The 19,920-nt window shown below is 35.8% G+C and overlaps 1 protein-coding gene across 1 annotated transcript in view; it reads left to right on the top strand.

Moving 5' to 3' along the window:
- The window catches only part of lili (LMBR1-like protein lilipod), an 81,005-nt gene that overhangs the window by 51,342 nt on the left and 9,743 nt on the right, over nucleotides 1-19,920 (top strand). Inside the window, exons 11-13 of the mRNA XM_089238807.1 lie at nucleotides 8,856-8,932; nucleotides 12,557-12,634; nucleotides 18,375-18,448. Of these exons, the coding sequence (XP_089094933.1) occupies nucleotides 8,856-8,932; nucleotides 12,557-12,634; nucleotides 18,375-18,448 (229 nt within the window). The remainder of the gene's footprint in view (nucleotides 1-8,855; nucleotides 8,933-12,556; nucleotides 12,635-18,374; nucleotides 18,449-19,920) is intronic.

Genomic DNA, 19,920 nt, shown 5'->3' with positions numbered 1-19,920 from the left:
ATAAGGACAAATGCAAGAATCGTGAACTGTGCATTAGAGCGCCAAGTTCCTCACTGAAACGGAGCTTCCCTATGCGAAGTAAGTGAAATTTAATTATTTTTTGAAATAAAATTTTTTACAATCATATTTATGATACGTATTTGTGATAATGTTGTTAAATTTTAGAACTAAATGATATTAATGAAAGTAAAAAAATCAGTGGAAAATAGCAGACGATATTTGGCGCCATAATTTTGTGTTGTGTGTAGCGTAAGAGTTACGGTGATTTTAATATGCGCAATAATTTTCTGGTTTTTCCATTCCGTGAAATTTTGGAGAAATAATGCGTAAATAGAGGATTTTTAACGAACAGAACTAGTTGAATCCTGAATTTATTGTAAGTTAATCCTGAAACAATTCTGATTGCTTACGATTTTGATTCCTAGTTTGGCAAGTTATCGCTACTTAGTAACGACCTATCGCTGTTTCAGAAAAGTTATTTTATTATGCGTTTAAAGCAAATGACATGTTTGAATCGTAAATAGTTTATAAATTTTGAGATTTTTAATTAATAAAACAAGTCGAAATCGAATTAATTTTACGTCAGCCCCGCAATCTTGCTTGATCACTCAAGTGAGCTTTTCCGATTTGGCGACTTATCGCTTGTACATTGAGAGTATTCCGTGGAATTAAAAATAAATGTAATAGTAAAAAACTTTTTCAGTTTATTTTCATTTCTGTCCGTATTATTTTTTTTTTACAATAAGCAACAAAATTATGTGTTTGTTAGTAATTGTTAGTGTTACAGTACTGAGCAAATTTAAGGGACCATTTATCAAAGATATTTCAAGGGGCTCTATATATAGCCAAATTAAGTACAGTGGAGCCTCAATATGAGATATGATTTTCAGGTCATTGTTATCAGTCATAATCTCCCAAGCATTAGTCCAGGAAAATGAATTAAAAGGACCCCCCTCCCCCCCCCCCCCCGTCAATGTTAGATAGGGTTTTTCACCACAACTTTATTTTTAACTTCTTTTTCACATATTTTTATAGATGTACAAAATGTTTCAAAGCTTATTCATTCTACTCTTAATCTTCACTTCGAGACAATGCCATAATTTGGGAAGGGTTAAAGTTTATGCTGTTTTTTTGTGGTGGTGGTGATGGTGCAAAGGTGCTTATATCACTTGTTAGATTACAGGTAAATATATGCTGTTTAATGTGTATTTAATGTATTTATGTTGTTAGTGTTCAATTGAAATTCAAATGCTTTATTCTGAAACAGCTTCAGACAATTTCTTATCACTTTTACTTAAAATAATCATTTGAAAATAACTATTGAAACTTGTATAAGTGTCCATTGTTCAGAGATAAATGACAAATTCTTATTCCAAAGAACTGGCGCAAAGATATTTTTTGCATTTAAAAGAGGCGTCTCTTAAAAGGAGGTTTGGCTGTATTTCAGTTGACAAAGAGCTGTACAATAGGAAGCAATTAGAAATATATGTCATAGAATTTACTATATAGTCTACTGTATATTTATTCGTACATGTTAAGTGATATGAACTTTTTTTGTTTGACATTGTTTTTTTATCTTGATTTAAAACAGTCATTTTTTTAATTCATTTTTTCAAATCAGGTACATTTTAAAGAAAGCCTATTTCAGCTCACAAAAGGCAAGAATGGCTGGAAGAAGTTGAAGCAAACTGCTGTGTCCCATAGTTCCAGGTTCCCAATCCTCCAAAACCTCTCACTCCTCAACAGAAAAAGAATATAGGCCTTCCCAAAATTTCTGAACAGACAGAAAGACATGACCACTGACAGCCCAGAGAGACCATCTTGGGATGATTTACGCTCTTTCCCAAAGGAAAAAGTCCTGAGCAATGATTTGGTATGTAATGTGTTCGAATAACCTTATTTTCTCTATTCTCTTTATTATAAAGCCAGAAAATGAACAATTAACTGTTTCGTTTAGTGCGGTTCATATCCTCAAGAGGACACAGGATTTCATGCAAGGCATATGCAGTGATTACTCTGCTAAATTATTTAGAATTAGTTTAATGATAATGTTTTAAAATGTGCATCATATTTTCAGCTTGTATCATTATCTTGCATGGAAAATGCTTTTAAATTTTTCATACACACTGAGTTTTGAAGCAAAAAACTTGCACATTAAATTTTGCCTCTGCAAAAACATAGTTGTTTTGCACGTATGATTAAATGAGTAATTTTTACTTAGATCTATGGCTTGTGCTTCCTTCCAAAGGATATGAATGTGGAATTTCAATGAATTAGGAGTTCTAAGAAATTATGAAGGAAAGTATCCTTTTTTTTTTTAAATTTTCAAATTTTTTGCAATATTCAAAATTTTTAATTTCTTGTGAATCTCAAAGATTCTAGTTCCTTCTATAGCCCTAAGTTAGGTTAGTTTAGTAAGTGTAGAAAATTTCATAATAATTGGTCTAACCATTTTTGTGTAATCATGTGCGCAATTGTAAAAATTGACATTTCGCGAAAAAGGCATTCAAAGATTGTGAATTATGAATTTTGATGAAATTATTTTTTTCTCAAAACCATAGATACACGAAAATAACCTCAATATTCAAAAATATTATTAGTTTTTAATATTGCCAGCAGGACCGTCATTTCAACTTTTTCCAAGGAGGGGGGGGGGGGGCAAAGAGCATGTACTAAAGGTACGCATGTATATATATTTATATACCATTTGTAGTGTACTTTCAAAAGTCAGGGTGGCAACGGCCCCTCCCCGCCCGCCCCCCCCCCAAATGACGGGCCTGATTGCCAGCATGTTTGCTTTCTTTAATTTATCATTTTAGTGCTTAGCGAAGCCTGCAGTTTCAAATGCTCAACACAAAGCAAGTTAAAAAAAGCCACATATTTGAGAAATAATGAAGCAAAAATTCACTCAATTTATTTTCAGTCTGTATTTTACATTTAATATGTTCTGTGAGTAAAATTTGAGGGGAATTAGAAACTGATATAAGAAAGCTGACAAAAAAAAAGAAAGTTAACTAGCATTGTAATCGTTGATTTGTTAATTTTTGACTTTGTGGTTAAAAAGTGACATTTTAATAGTGACATTTTGGTATATCATGGTAAGTGTAGTACAAAAAATATGAATACAATTATTTCAGAAAATAAACATTAAGGTGTCGAATTTGTGCAAAAGATTTAGAAAGCATGAAAGAGTTTTCGACAACTGCCAGCAACAAATCTCGTTATACAGACGTACAAGCACATAACACATTATTATGATGGCAAGAAAAACGTGAAAATCAGGTTTCTCTCATTCACTGGTGGACACTTATTTCTGATGTTATTACCACAACATCAGAACACGTGAATTTTCACAACTGATCACACATAATAATACTTCATGTAAATATGTATTATGAAATTTTCCCCGTTTCATGAAAATGGTTTTTATATTCATTGTCCAAATTGTAATCACACTAATGATGTTCACTGAAAATATGAACTGTTGCATGTGCACAAATTCAATCTTTCTTGTATGCTCAATATATTCCCATTGTGGATATGTTTTCCTTTACCATTGCACAACCTAGATTACGTTAAAAGAAATCTCTATTCATACCACTTATTTCTATTTCTATTGTAATTAATTGAAGGATAATTTCACTGAACAAGAAACAAATAATTATTTAGGAAAATATAATTGAAATAATAAACTGGTAATGTAACTAAGCTACTCAATCTAGGTACTGAAGTTATGAAATAGGCTCCCCCACTTTAGTGAGTGCGCAGGTGTAACTATTTATCACTCTATCAACATCATTTCACACATCCATTCCTCTGAATACGAGAAATTTGAGAAGTTTGAAAGATTCTAAAACTAAGTGAAATTTATCTGAACATCTTTACATAAATATGTCTTTCTCGTACCTTTTTTGGCATCTTAAATATTTGTCTTTTTCATCTTTTAGTCACCTGTAATTTATATATTCTTTTAAATTTTTGGATGAGTAATGGTAAAATTCTGGAAATAGTTTGCTATACATATCGACATCTATCTATTGTACACAATGAATTACTGTGTGGTGTCAGAAAAAATTACATTATGCACTTACACTAATAATGTTATAGAGCCTCAGTGTCTTTATATTTTTAAGAAAAGTTTGTGTTTCATTTTTGCTCGTCATTGCTTATTTGTTTACTTTTTAGATGAGGAGAGAAAGCTTGGTTTGTAGGATACTAGCTACATACAAATATATTTATTAAAAGAAATCAATGTGTGTATTTTATTGGTGATTATTTATCCTAATGTTGTGATGCTTTTATACATTTATTAGAATTTTAAGATTGGCTTATTATTGGCCCAGGGCTGCAACTGGGGGGGGGGAATGTGGGTCTGGTGCCCCAGGCACTGCACCAGACGGGTGCAGAATTCATCCTTTAACTGTTTCTACATGCAAGAGGATACCAAAATTCTGGCTCGCCCGGGGGACAAAGTATTTTGTTGTGCCCCTGTATTGACCTATTACTGGGGTCACAGATAACAAAATATGGGTATTTACGTGTGGACTATTTTTTTGCCATAATTGTAATTTTCAATTTGCAGTTGTTGAGTTTTTATCTTGGCTCTCTTGAAGTATTGCTTTATATAATTTTTTTTTTTTCTTCTTCAGATTAATTGCTGTTGGGTCACGCAGTTTCAAGAAAAGAACTATATTTCAATTATTTAAGCATATTTTTTTTGTAATTCAAAGAGTTTACTTGTACTCTAAAGCAGCGTAGTAATTAATTACTTAGTGTAGAAAAATATGTGAAATTGTGAATATGATATTTACATGAAAGCAAAATCTTGCTTTCATCAGCTATGTACATTATGTTTGAATATTCTTTTAATAAATAAATTCATTCACTCATTGAGCTCGTCAATTTACATTATTGAACCTGTGTGTGCTATTCAGAATTTGTAATATACTGAAGAAAATTCTGATAAAATAAATGCTCCTAAAATATTTAAGAATTTTTTTTACTAAATTTCCAATATCTAGAGGCAGTAGTTTATCAAATCACACAATCATTTAATATCCAGAAGAAATTTTCTTCATGTAATCTAAATTGACTATACATATTTTTGTATGCCGACTTTTATCCTAAAATTAAGGATTGGGGTAGGGGATATATAGGAATATTTTATTTTCACTAAAAACCTGAAAAAAAGTTAATTTTTTTTTTGCTATATACTTTTGTGTTTAAGATAAATTACTTGATCGTAGTCACACGAACTGTTACGAATTCAACCTATTGTTTACCAATAATTTCGTGAAACGTGGTTTATTTCCCATAGTAAAAATCTGTTCCTTGAAATTCCTCATTTCTCCCACAAATTGAATTTTCCATATGTATTTGCCACCCATTTTTAGCGCGCGAGGAATTCTGTTTGTTAGGTTGCTATGCCAGATTTACCGACGCGATTGTTTTTTCCCTCTGTTTGTCGGTCATTTCAGAAGAGACGATTTCGTGCAGCAACCCTGTTGGAATTCGGCGAGGGCCAGAATGCCTGATGGTTCCACTCGTATATGAAGGCGTCTTAGCACAGGCCGAATGTTTACCGCGAGTCAAGGGTTACCAAGGGCTTAGAGACGTAGGGTCGCAATGAATTTCTTGAGCAATTTTGGGTTCTTAGCCTTCAAATAGCATTGAAATTAACAAAAATTGATTATAATAACATATAAAGATATTTTGTTTCGAAATTGTAAAAAATATTTTTACAATTCTTTTAAAAAATATTTTGTGGATTAAAAAAAATAAATTTTTGATCATCTGGGGGGAAGCCCCCAATTCAGATTCCACCAATAAGCGTTAGGAGGAAGGGGGCAGAGTGCCCCCGGGGAGGGTGAGAGTTTTGCTGACTTTTTCTGACAAGAGGGGTGAGTCAAAAATTGCTGAAAATTTGCTGATGTAGTACTTGAACAGCCCCTTATTTTAAAGCATATGTGGTGAAATTTGATTTGTATTTTATCTCAGAGATGGCGGCACTTGTAAAGCCGACGCCATCCGATTGTCACGCGGGAAATCGAGAGAAGCGATCGAACCATCAAGAGCTCAGTTTCGTGTTGTAAATAAATAATTATTTTAAGAAATTAATCAATTATCCTGAGTCCTTCGTTTTATACGAATCACGCAACCTCATAATCCAAAGTATGGTGACCGCGGACTTCAAACAAGTTCCAGTTTCTTCATGCGGCACGAGGCAATCTACGGGCGTTTCCCGTGAGTGAACTTTCGCTTTCCGGAACTGACATCACTTTTTCCTGGATTTTCAGCATGGAAGTAAGTGCCGTTCAGATACCACTTTTCAATAACCATGATCCAGCGCTGTGGTTCATCATGTGTGAAAGCACTTTCGCTCTCGCTGTTCCGAAACCGATAACCGAAACTGTCACAAAGTACAACTATGTTGTCGCGAATATGCCTCCGGAAAGTGCGGCTCTTGTCAGAGACATTCTCGTTAATCCGCCGGCCACGGATCCGTATGAAAGGCTGAAATCGGAACTTATTAGACCGTCGAGCGAGTCGTCGTCCACTCAACTTCGAAAGCTCTTAACATGCGGGTCATTGGGAGATCGGAAACCATCCGACATTCTCCGCGAATTGCGACGACGAGCGGAATCGCATTCTGTCTCCGACGAATTGCTGATGGAGCTTTTTCTCCAACACCTACCGGCATCAACTCAGTCCATTCTCGCTGCTGTCACTCCACTCGTTCTCGAGAAAGCTGCTCAACTCGCCGACAAAATTCACGAAGTGAACCCTCAGCATGTTGACGCAGTTGAGAAACCGCAACAGCCGGATTCCGTCGCGCAACTTCGGGACGAAGTGGCTCAGTTACGCCGCGAGTTGAGAAACGTCCTGCGTTCGCGTAGCAACTCTCGTCAACGTACTTCACGTGTGCGCAGTCCGCATTCACGATCGGAAAACTGCTGGTATCACAACAAATTCGGCAACAACGCCAAAAAGTGCGTGTCGCCGTGCAAGTTTCAAAAAAACGAGGCGGGCGAGGAGTAATCGCGACATGCTCCTTGCCACATGCATCTCGTCGCCTTTTTACCATGGACAGAAATTCCAAATTTCGATTCCTGATTGACACTGGATCCGATGTTTCTATCCTTCCAGCATCACCATCACAATGACGCTGCGATGCCACTATGAAGCTCTCTGCTGCTAAATGCTTCATTCATTAGTGTTTATGGTCAAAAGAGGGTGACGTTAGATTTCAATCTCCGTCGTAATTTCACTTGGACTTTCCTACTGGCAAATGTTTCCACACCCATCATTGGGGCAGACTTTCTGTTGAACTTTGATCTTGTTCCGGATCTCCGACGATGATGTTTACTGGATAGGACAACAAAACTCAATGCTGACTGTGATCTTCACATTGCTGAAGTTCACTCAATCAAACTCGTCGAAGGTGACACCATCTACCACAGCTTTCTCAGCAAGTTTCCTGACATCATCAAACCACCACAACCAGGACAACCTGTGAAACACTCTGTCGTGCATCATATCGAGACTGTTGGTCCACCTGTGCATGCCAAACCAAGACGTCTAGCTCCTGATCGATTGAAAATCGTGAAGCAAGAATTTCAGCAGATGCTTGACCTCAGCCATTTACGACCATCTAACAGCTGCTATGCATCACCTCTGCACTTGGTCCCGAAAAAGGACAGTGATGAATGGCGTCCAGTTGGTGATTACCGAGCTTTAAATGCACAGACTGTGAAGGACGGGTACAGTGTTCCAAATGTTCTGGACTTTACATCTGAATTGCATGGTAGTAAAATCTTTTCTCACATAGATCTCATCAGGGCCTATCATCAGATTCCTATACTTCCTGAAGATGTCCATAAAAGTGCTATTATCACACCATTTGGGTTGTTCGAGAGCACTCAAATGCAGTTTGGCCTTTGCAACGCTGCAGCCACATTCCAAAGGTTTATTGACGAGGTCACTCGTGGACTTCCATTTGTATATGCCTTTGTTGATGACATACTGGTAGCTTCGAAATCACCAGAAAAGCACATCGAACATCTAAGGTGGTTATTCGAACGTCTGCAAATATATGGCCTCAGCATCAAGCTTTCTAAATGTGTATTTGGTGTTCAAACAAGTAATTTGTAATTTTAGCAGTAAAAGTTTGCACATAAATCAATGTATCGGGCCCATAAAAAAATCTGCATATTGACTTCCCGCTCCTTGGTTGGGGGCTCTTGGATTTTAGTCGTTGGTAAAATGACAGTAAAATGGTTGAGTGTTTCTCAACATGTGCGTCGCAGTTGCCTCGCCAACTTTTGTTAGGGTTGTCGCAGCAAGCTGTCCTTGATTTATGTGCCTATTTATGCTTTGAAGTGGTTTTTTTTAAGTGAAAATATCTACTAAACTATTCTGAGGAGCCGCAGATGAACCATGAATTGGGCAAGGGGACAGTGGGTGACAAAAGTTTAAGAACAACAATACAAACACCATAGATTCAACTCAGATTTTTATTGCTGAATCCCCCTCATGCTAGAAGCGTGAATGTGCAAATTTTAATTTTTTAATTTTTTATTTTTTTTATCAGCTGGTTAGATACCTTATTTTTCTTAGTTTTGCCTTAAATGTGAATGTATATCCCTATTGAAACACGTTACAAAACATTTAAGAAAATAACTTCCGTAGAGTAACATAGGTAAAGTAAACATTCAAATACTATTCCTACTTTTTTCTTCTTTTTTTTTTCTACAGATATTTCACATATATCTGCTTCTAACATGAGGGGGGCGATATATGAATCTATGTGACAAATCATATGCAATTTCTTACTTAGGTCATTCTATACTTTTCAGAAAATGCATTTGGGAAGAAAGATCAGGAGAAATCTCTTCGCCATACTATTTCATTCATCCTTCTGCTAGTGCTTACAGTAAGATTTTATTTTTTGTTTTTCCATGTTCTATATGTTTGTTCTGCTTGCTGAATTTTTAGTTTTTTGTATTTTTTAAATATGTAAATAATCTGTTATAAAGGGAACTTACAATAGCAGGTAGAATTTTTATTATAACAATCTTTTTATTATGTGCAATATGTATCTTTTATGTTGATGTTTTGATTTAGCTTGTTTCTGTTTCATTGTGAATCATTTGATGGGTCTAAAGCACAAGGGATGTAAGTGACATATACCTAATTCTGAGAAACATGGGTTTAGGCTAGGTGCACACTGGTTAGACAGCTTTAGACAAGCTTAGTCATTTTTGTTCACATTGATTTGATTTGTATAATGCATCGTTTCAATTTGTCTGATTAACTAGTGTGCATTGCACCATACAAATCAACATGAACAACAATGACCAAGCTTGTCTAAATCTGTCTTGTCTAGTCATGTCTAACCGGTGTGTGCCCAACCTTGAGTGGCAATGTGCAACATTCTGCAATATCGGTTTTGTTCTTACACATTGAGTTTTGGTCATATGAAGTAGCTTACAGTAGATTTAAGAATTTTTAAATTTTATGATGATAAAAATAATCATTTGATAACGAGATGTTGCACCTCTAGTGTACTAAACTATTTTGCAGCTTAAATAAGAGCGCAAAGTAAATTATAAAAATGCAATGTACAAATTAAATAATATAATCAAAATAACATCAATTTATGAAAAAGTCTTTACACAGAAAATGTGATAGTATGTCTTTTAATCAGATTCATTGACATGGTCGTGTTCATTCACTTCTATGGCATCCTCAGTATTTTGCTCTTACACACAGGCACTCTCTTGGGTACAAGTTTGTCTTTGTTGGTCTCCTGTAATTTGATACTGAAGAGAATTGTAGACGTTATGGTGCAGTGGTGGCACAAGTGGTAAAAGTTCCTGCAGATTTTTGAACTTCATGTATTTGATGTTCAGTTGAACTTCATTGACTTTCAGTTCGGGAAACCTGAGTATACCTCTTCCAGCTTGGACTTCAAATTCATTGTAGAAAACTCTGCAATGTCACCTAAGTTTTCTTTGTAGAAGTGGGTTCATGGTTCTTTCTTTTTGAAGTGAAGCCATTGCACCTTCTGTATACCAGGCACTGTGTCTTTGACATTGAGAAAATGCTTAAGCGAATCTAATGTGATGTAGTCTTCTTTATTCATCCTCATCAACGTGACATTCTTATTAGTCTACAAGAGTTTCCCAATGTTCTGAAACAAACACCTTCCGGTTTTACTTTTGTTTTTTGCAATCTCTATTAACCCAAAATTCTGGGCACATTCCATGAATGAGTGTCCAAAAACTAGGAATTTGTGATCTACACTTCGGATGTTGGTGTTATGGATAGCATAGTCAGAATTTGACAATGAAATGACTTTTGTTTTGTCCCCCACTATTGTCACTAAATGCCTTCAAATAAGTGACGTGGTTTTGCAAGAGCGAAATGAATTTGAGCCGGCCAAAAGCACTTTCTTTGCACCCTCTTGTGTTGCTTGACTCTTGTTCTATATAAACATAACTGCATTTTTGTCTTTAAGATTATGGGCACAAAACTGTAATCCATGACTAAAGTTCATAACTGTCGAGCATAGCAATCTCTAGACCGGCATTGGGAGCATCTGATAAATCAAAACAGACTGCAACATAACTGCACAATGAATATAACTGCAATGCTTTTGTAGATAGCTGGCTGGTGAAGCAATTTTTCTTTACACCACTAGAATTCAGCCCTTGCTTGAGTAACACACATGGTTTGTACTCTGAATAAAAGAGATTTTTAACTTCACTCTCCTATATGTTTAACTAATTTTTTTTTTAAATTGCACTTATACACTTTGTACCTTAGACCCCACATTTTTTTATAGCAAAACTCAAGTTCCTTTCCATATTTATGCTATGGGACAGGTCCAAAGATGAACAGTTGTTGCTCAGTATGAATGGTATAGATCGGGGCTGGACAAATTCTGGGTGCCAGGTCGCCATGGTGACTACTAAAATTGGTATTGGTGCCTAAAATTTTATTTGTGTATTTACAAAAATGCTAGCATATTTTCAAGACTTTACTCAGATTTTTATGATCTTTTTCAGGTCATAAAAATCTGATCCCTAGTCATAATTATATTCAGTTAAAAACATGATTGTTTACCTTTTGTTCTGTCTTTTGTCTGTAATTGACCACAGTGATAGCATATCTGCAATCACAACTTTGTCATCCTGAAATGCTGATGAGGCTCAAATGTTTTAATACTGTGAAAATATGTGAATGTCTTTGATGATGCCTTTATTATTGCTGCATATATATGCAGCTCGTGACTGAAGATGCTCTTGCATTCACTTCCTGTTTTTTACTTCCATTCCTGTATTGCATTTGGCTGTTCACCAGGACATAACCCAATATGAATCTTAATACGTAATACTTATAATACTAAGGAACATCCAACAGTTCGGATGTTTTTAATTATGAACTGAAATCATGTTTAAGCTTGTTGCAGAGATCTGATCATGATCCAATGATGATACATCGATCGTGGTCAAACTATGATGCATGATCGTGGTCCAACAATGATGCAGCGATTGTGGTCAAATAAAGGTGTGCCGATCATGATCCAATGACAATGCAGTAATTGTGGCCTAATGATGTTATAGCTCTTATGTTGTACAAAATCCACACCCTGTGACAATATTTGAAGGATTCACCATTTTCACTGGCCGAAATCTTGACTTCTGAAAAATTGTCTAGTGCATTTCATGGGCTAGTGAACTAGAGTCGAAATTATTCATGCACTTTAGACCAGTAAGCCTATACATTAAGATGGCCCTGCTCACTGTGCCTTTTAATACTTTGTTGGCACCTGTTGTGATAGCCAGCATATTTTGGTCCTTTTCATCCAAGAAAATTTAGTTTGAAAAAGAAATTATCTTTTGAGAGCAGAACCCATAGTGTTTTGAAACAATCATAAGGATTAAGTGTTTAAAATTGTTTACTCCAGCATATTGGATTTTATTTAATATTTGCTATGACAAAATTGTTTGTAGTTTTATTCAAAATACACCATGCTCAGGTACAATGTTTGTGTTCACCTGAATGCTAAGGACTGAAAAACACCATTGACAACATTTTTTCCAATTTTGTTCAAAATAAAAATTGTCCGGATTCCATGAATTTGTGTCCCTTTGAACGCTGAGGTCTGAAAAACACATCTGAAATTATGTCATTGGTTTTCTTTTTGGATAGAACTGCATTGTTCAAATGATGAGTTTGAATTGTTTTATTCTTCACATATGAGTTTTGGTTTGCTCTGGACTTGAATAACAAACATTAAAATCTATAAACCAAAGAAAAATGTAACCAGACCGATAATTTTGACGCTTTTGCTTCAATATTATGACTGAGATCATTAGTACCATCTCTGATATTTGGTATTAATTACAGCACATAATTCTATTACTCATAAGGAATGGGTGTTTTATGTCTGTTTTTCCCCCTCCCCTTTTATATTATATGAAATGAAAACTACTGGTCATAGCTTTTTTACCTAAAATTGAGAATAATTTTATTTTTCATTTTTGTTTAGGTTGTATCAGTATTAATTGTTTTCCAAAACATGTTTGCTCTGTGTTTTGGTGTTAAAACATTACCAATGTATCCTGAGGTATGTTTCTTAGTCTTAGCATTTCTTGTACCTCTTAAGTGAATATTTTGTTTCTATTTTCTTTATCAGTTTTATGAACAATACATGTTTGTTAAATAATATAAAGATGCATTTAAAAAACAAAATTTTATATGGTAGTACAGTGAAACCCCTCTTAACAGACACCTTTTGTGGTCAAATAATAATTTCCTCTTGTATAATAAAAGTATACATTTCAAACCCGTGATTATTGCTCACCATTCTTTTATGTATGATTTTTTTTGTCCCGCCGGTGTCTGCAAAAGAGAGGTTTACTGTATTAAGTAATATTCTTGAATTGTCATTTCCAAACTGATATAGCTATTCCATACTGCACACTTGAGTAAAAAATTAAGACAAGGTCAAATTAGGGCCAACACATGACAGTGATAATGATGGCAAAGATTAAGATTGTGATGATGGAGTGGCAGAGAGTACATTTCAAAAATTAAAAACAATGTTTACAAGAAGCATGTGAAATATAATAAATGAAAACAATCCATCCCCCTTTAGTCAAATTTTTGAAGAGAGAGAAAGAAGAACTGGCTTTTCTGGAGAATTTTGTTTGTTATAGAGAATGTTTCATGGTTTTCAACTCTGTATAGCCAAATATTTCTTGTATCTTTATATCATGAGCTCTTTGACATGCACTTGCAAATTGCTCATTACAACAAGATTCTTGTTATTATCCATATTCACTATATCAGCCTTTTACCGTACATAGTCTACTGATGTTCAACAATGATTGTGCATATGCTGAATTCAGTTTATTGATAAGTGTCTAATTGATGATAGTGCTAAAAGTTCAGTGATGTGAATTCATGTTCCAGATCCATTTTGCAATTATATTTTAATACAATAAAAAAGAAACAAATTTATAAAGGCAAATAACAATGAAAAATTTTGAATATCGTAACACATTTTGACACACTATTCTTTTTAATTCCTTCAAAGTACTTTTCATTAGAGCTAATACACTTGTCCCATCTTTTCTTTCATTGTTCAAAACATTTTGTAAATTTATCTGTCATGATGCCAGATAGTGCCTTCATCATTTTTTACCCTCATCTACTTTGTTATTTATAGTGTCAAGAGCATTTTACTAGCTCTAAACTACTGCTCTCCTTCCTGACCCAGCTTTCTTCATCATATTATAAACAACTGTTCTACTGTGTACATTCAAATACCCTTTTAAGGGAAAAAAAAGAGCAGAAAAAAATCTCTTGAAAATGTTTCTGGAAACTCAACATGAAGTTATTTAAAAAATAACACGAGAGTTTGAATCAGAGCAGAGAATTAATACTTATCATGAGTTCAGGTATTTAGCATAATTAAGAAAAATTTACCAGGTTATAAATGTGCTGGCTGCATTTACTACTTCACTTAGCATCACCCGATGATCACCAAAGTAGTTCCTTCTCAGGATAAGAGAATGCAGGGCATCATCCTACATAATGAAGTGGAGTTTCTTCTTTTTCTCCACACACAATGAATGAATGAATGCCAGAACTTTGCCACTGGACTTATCCCGTTGCCAAGATCTCTTCCAGCCTAGCTTTGTGGCAGAGTCTGGAACACTTTATTTTGTGTCAAAGAAGAAGAAAAAAAATTTTTTACATATTTTCTCCAGACAATTGGGTAGTCACGATTAACAAATTTTGTGGTGATTACAGACGATATAGGGTTGGGAGTTGGAGAAAAGGTTCTTGGTTTCGTTAAGACGGATGAATGTGCACATATTAGGATTGAGGTATATTTTAAAAGCAATTGGAGAGGGTCACGTGCTATCTCATCTGTTATCTTACACTTGTCATATTATAAACACAGTATACAAAAAGAAAAAGAAATGAGAATCTTATTGTAGAATAAAAAAATATATATATATATCCATCGGAGCGAGTTATCTCGCTTAACACCTTATTGGTGAGCAAATGGGTTTCATAACTTGCGGACTAGAAGCCAGCATCAGTTTTATTGGGTTGAGTTCACTCGCTCCGATGGATTTGGTGAAAAGAATAAAAAATAGAAATATTGTGTGGGGGAATATAGACAATTAGGGATCACCCATGCCATCTCGCTTAGCACCTTATTTGGTGAGCAACATGAATACGATAATATGAGTACACACGTGTGTTGTGGACATGAAATGCATGAAGAACTTTTCTCCACACACAGGACAGATAGAGAAATCTGTATAGCCATTGGCATATGCAAGGGGGGGGGATTTTGGTGTTCTAACCCCCCTCAAGCTGAGATTATAGTGTTACTTTGCAGGGAAAAACTTAAACCCCCCCCCCCCTTGAGGAGAAGAAAAAATTGAAACGTTCCCTAGAGAAAATTCTGTGTAGCCACAGTTGTGTAGATGTTTCGCTAGGTTAGCATGACAAATGATGATTTGTATAACCTGTCAAATCTGATTTCTATTCAGTGAAATCTCAGCACCTTCAAGTAGAAACCCTAGTTAACAGTCTGACCTTGAGGAAGGAATTTTTTATGCGCCACCCCTCTCACAAACAGATGAGCATTGTTTTGGCATTTGACTTCACTTGATGAGGTGGTGATGATGTGAAAATGTCTTACTGGTTTAATTGCTGTTCGCTTTCAGGATCATAGCCATAGCACCACGTCTTGTCACCAGTAATTGTTCTGTGTAAGAAATCTGGGTCAATTCGGAGATGTCTTTAAAGCACGCCTGCTTAGAAGCATGGCTCGCGCTGCCGATCGCCATTGCGCCAAATCCTGACAAAATATTTAATTTGGCAAATGAATGAAAGATCAAATTTGCCAAATCGTGGGTGCCCATTTGACCTCTTGATGGTGAAAACGGCAATTTGACACAGTTGTTTTGGAATTCACATTTCGTGACCCATCAATTTGGCTGAGGTTCTTCCTCATTTGACTACAACTTTTTCCCATCTGATTAGCCAAATTGCTAGAATGGATAAAAAGTCGAGCAACCCTGCTTCTAAGCAAGACTCTTTTCGATCATCAGTCAAAAGCTGAGGCACAAACTTTGTGTTGACCCTGCTCATCTTCAAATATTCCAATAAAATTTTGCTGTGCCAAGGTTTAACTCTTTCCAGACAACTCCATTTCTTCTATTGTACATTGCTGATCTTCAAGCACAACTTTTCTCATTTTTTCGATATTTTCATCTGTTTGGAAAATTGAAGGATGTCTAGAGAATGGTTGGTAGTCAATTGACATTTCACCTGCTTTGAAATGGGAAAACCACTCATGCACTTGAATTTTACTGATACCAGCATCCCCATAAGCGGTTTTTAACATCCTAACAGTTCCTACTGCTTTTTTCCTAAGCAGGTAGCAAAATTTCATGGCTGTGCTCTGTTCAGTAAACAGACCTACGTGAATCACATTGGTCTGCCATGACCATAATGAGAAAAAGGTGAAACAGCTTTCACAATAAAAATTCACAAATACCAAATACAGCCTACCAAGCAATGGTGCTTGGCACACTGGCTCAGGAGGCATGCCTTACATTTCCCTAGTGGGAGAACAATGTACTATGGATGCTCCGTGATAATGCCAAGATAAATTGATTCCAATTATTTTCGGGTAAGCCCCCCCCCCCCCCCATATGACTGTTGTCACACTGACCAAGCATCCCACTCTGATGACGAAAAGTATGCTTGTGTAAGTCACACCCTATGGTGAGAATAAAACTAAGTACAATTAAATCTAGAGTAATTTTTTGACTGGTTGCATTCAAAATTGAGTTATTTGATTGTTCTCTAAAGCTGTGCTCAAAATAAACCTCAGGCATGGTGATGCAATCAGTGGTGTATAAATTTGTTTATCATCGACTAATATATTTTTGAAGTTCCTTTAAAAAAATTCAAGAAACTCAGAGACTCTGCAAAACTCTGGCTTTATTGACTTTGACTTTATGGCTCTGTTGACAGCAGTATAAGATGATAGTCAATTTGTTGCATTCTTGATTTTTAATACAGTAGAATCTTGATAATCCAGCCTTCTGCTAGTCTGGCCCTTCCAGTAATCTGGCATTTTTAGTCGAGTTTCTTTTGAGCGTAGAAGAGGAAAAATATGTCACTGCATGTCTGTGCACAGAAATTGATACTATTTAAATGAGTTTTTAACTACTGTCCAGTAATTAGGATTTGCTGGAAAACTTTGGCGGATAAATGTGTCAGATTACTGAAATCTGCAATCTTCTGATTCGAAGTCAGAAATTTATATATATATTGGTACACACCTATAGTTTAGTTGAACTAGTTCAAAATAGGATTGATTTTGAGTAAAATTAGTGGATTTTTTTTACAACCCAACCACACGGGTAAAGGGCTTACATCCTGGAAGGGATGGAGCCTGTGTCTTGTCTGGTCTGACAGATTACTGAAATCCAGCACAATACTAATCAGATATGTACTGAATTAGTGAGAGTCTACTATGCATTGAAAAAGTTTGCTAAATCTTGTTTTTTTGTCACTTAGCCAGTCCTATGTAATCCAGAGGGCAATCACCACCTGGATCATAATAAATACTCTGTTGTTCATTATTTGGTATAAGGAGCTTGTAATTTATATATATATATATATATATATATATATTTTTTTTTTTTTGGTACACTTTGGTTGAACTGGTGGATCAGAATAGGATTGATTTTGAGTAAAATTAGTGGATCACATGCTACATTTTTTTGACTAGCCAGTCTACAATGTTTTCTAGAATGGTAACTTATGTTGGCCTTCTGAATTTGTTTTCAAATTTTGTCAGCAATCTTGATGTTAATCCTCTCCATTCCCCCCCCCCCCATCTTCAGCAATTGTTCAGATGGTGTCAAGTACACTGCCTAATGTGTTCTGATCCGAGTAAATGTTAATTACTCTTTTGAAGGTATAGAATGCTTTGCGTTTCTTTTCCATGTGGTGACAAGAGGTGGTAACATGTGCTGATAGTGAAACAGAAAATGGCTTATAGAAGATAGAGATTCGGAAAAATGTTTATGTTCGGTTACTTTTACATCAAAAAATGCTAGTTCATTGTTTGTTTCCAAATCAGCCATGAACTTGCAAGGGAGGGGTCTATGTCATTCATAACAAGCAGTAGCTATTCTAAGTCACCTTTAAAACCTCCCCATTGCATCATCAGCACAATGTTTAGCAGCTTACCTTCAAGCTCATCCATATGTGTGCCATATGAAATCAGAGAGAATTTTATATTGCTAGAATCTTGGTGTAAAATTGACCATGAAAACTGAAGGCTGTTTGTGAGTAATGTGAGAAAGTTAGATTGCAGATTTCATAGACTTCAGGCTAGAAAAGTTATGAGTTGGTAGTCACCTTTTTAGACACCAAATACAACCTGTTATGGGAATATTAGTAAACATTGAGTCAACATAAAAAAAAATGTTGTCACTGTTATGGTGAAGCTTGAGGAAATTTTGACTATATTACTTTTGGATTTAGTGAATGAAAAAAGAGTTGGGAAAAGGAATTTAGCTAAGTAGTATGAAGCTTTCCCTATGTTAGAGACTACAGGACGGAGAGTTTGCTTAGATTTGTGCACTTAAGGTACACTGAGCAAATAATGTTTAATATAATTGCACTCTTTCCCACATAATCAGGAAGAAAAGCATTTGTTTTGATGTGCTGAAAGGCATCATGAGAAATTTGTAGTTTTTATGGTTATTTGCTTTTATTGTTGGTTTCTGCAATAATTTGCATTATTTTCTTTATTACAGGACTTTACATTGGGTAACACCTCATTGTCTGTATTGGGTCCAGTAGGAGCCTTTTTTGAAGTGATTCTCATTATGTATCCTTTTATATGAATATGCATGTACTGGATATTTTTTTTTTTTTTGTAATTTTAACAATTTTAAATAGTTGATAAGGTTTTCGTGGCCATCATTTGATGAAAATTGTTTTTTCGGGTTCGAAGACCGTCGTCCGTTTGAATTAGTTCTCAACGTTTCCCCAACACTAGTGGTTAGCATCATCAGGAGAATAGATAAACTGGATCAAGTCAAGTTTTCCGGAGTCTCAGGTTGTATTTACGTACATAAATGGCTTGACCTACACTATTGTTTTGCGATTGGTCAGTTGATTCTATGGCTGGCAGCATATTGAAAAAAGTTGTTATGCTGGTTAAACCTGATTGGCCAAGAGATGTGGAGTTATCTGATTGGCTGTTGTCGTCATTCTGTTGCTGGATCTGGAAGGGGAAGGTTCTTGTTCTTCTGAGAGCTGGTGTCCAGGATCTGCTCAATTTCAAAGTTTCTTCTCTTCTATTATAGCTGTTTTTTTGCTTGTATATTACAATAACCTTCTGTAGATTCGTGGAAAGAAGTGGTCAATGTTAGCTATTACCTATGTTTTGCTGAACTGTACACTGTGGTTTTGTCGTTAAGCGCATGCTCTGCCACCGCCGGCTTTTCTGTTTGGCCCATTCTGCAGCATCGTCTGTGCTCTTTTATTCTCGTGGCCACAGATTTTTTTGTGGTTCCAATATATACCTGACCACAGGTGCACGGTATTCGGTAGATCCCTGGTGTTGATAGAAGGTGACGGTGGTCTTTTGCTGATCGCAGCATTTCACATATTTTTCTGGTTGGTTTGAAAATGGTCTTTATATGATGTTTTTTCATGCTGATTCTTGCCATCACTCCGGGGATAAAAGACAGCACAGCTTTTCCAATTGATTGTGACTTCTCATTTTCCGCTGGTGATTCCTTGATGGGGAGTAAGGCTTTCCTGATGTCGTCTTTTGTGTACCCATTAGAGCGGAAAACTGATTTTAAGTGCTCAATCTCTTTACTTAGATCTTTTCCTTCACATAGTCTTCTTGCCCTCTCGATCAAGATTTTCAGTACACCTCGTTTTTGGTGAGGATGATGATTGGAGAGCTTATGAACATATCTGTTTGTGTGAGTAGGCTTGCGATAGATGCTGTGGCCTAAACGTTGACGGCTGAACAGAACGTCCAAAAATGGGAGCTGTCCTTCTTTCTCTATTTCCACAGTGAACTTGATGTTTTCATGAATTGCGTTGAGATGGTCCAAGAATCGGTGAAGATTTTCTTCACCATGCCCCCAAACAACGAATGTATCATCAACATAGTGGAGCCAAATTGTTGGTTTGAGAGGCGCTGTTGTTACTCCTGCTCCTCGAATTTTTCCATAAAGAAGTTGGCAACTACCGAACTCAAGGGGCTTCCCATAGCTACTCCATCTGTCTGTTCATAGATGATGTTGCTCTGGGTGAAATAGGTTGTAGCAAGGCAAAGCT

The sequence above is a fragment of the Pholcus phalangioides genome, unplaced genomic scaffold, assembly GCF_987345545.1.
Source record: "Pholcus phalangioides strain wild (caught in Gottingen) unplaced genomic scaffold, Ppha-v1.0 ptg000011l_1, whole genome shotgun sequence".
Taxonomy (NCBI): Eukaryota; Metazoa; Arthropoda; class Arachnida; order Araneae; family Pholcidae; genus Pholcus; species Pholcus phalangioides.
The sequence above is the reverse complement of the archived record's forward strand: the minus strand, read 5'-3'. Positions and strand labels throughout refer to the sequence as shown.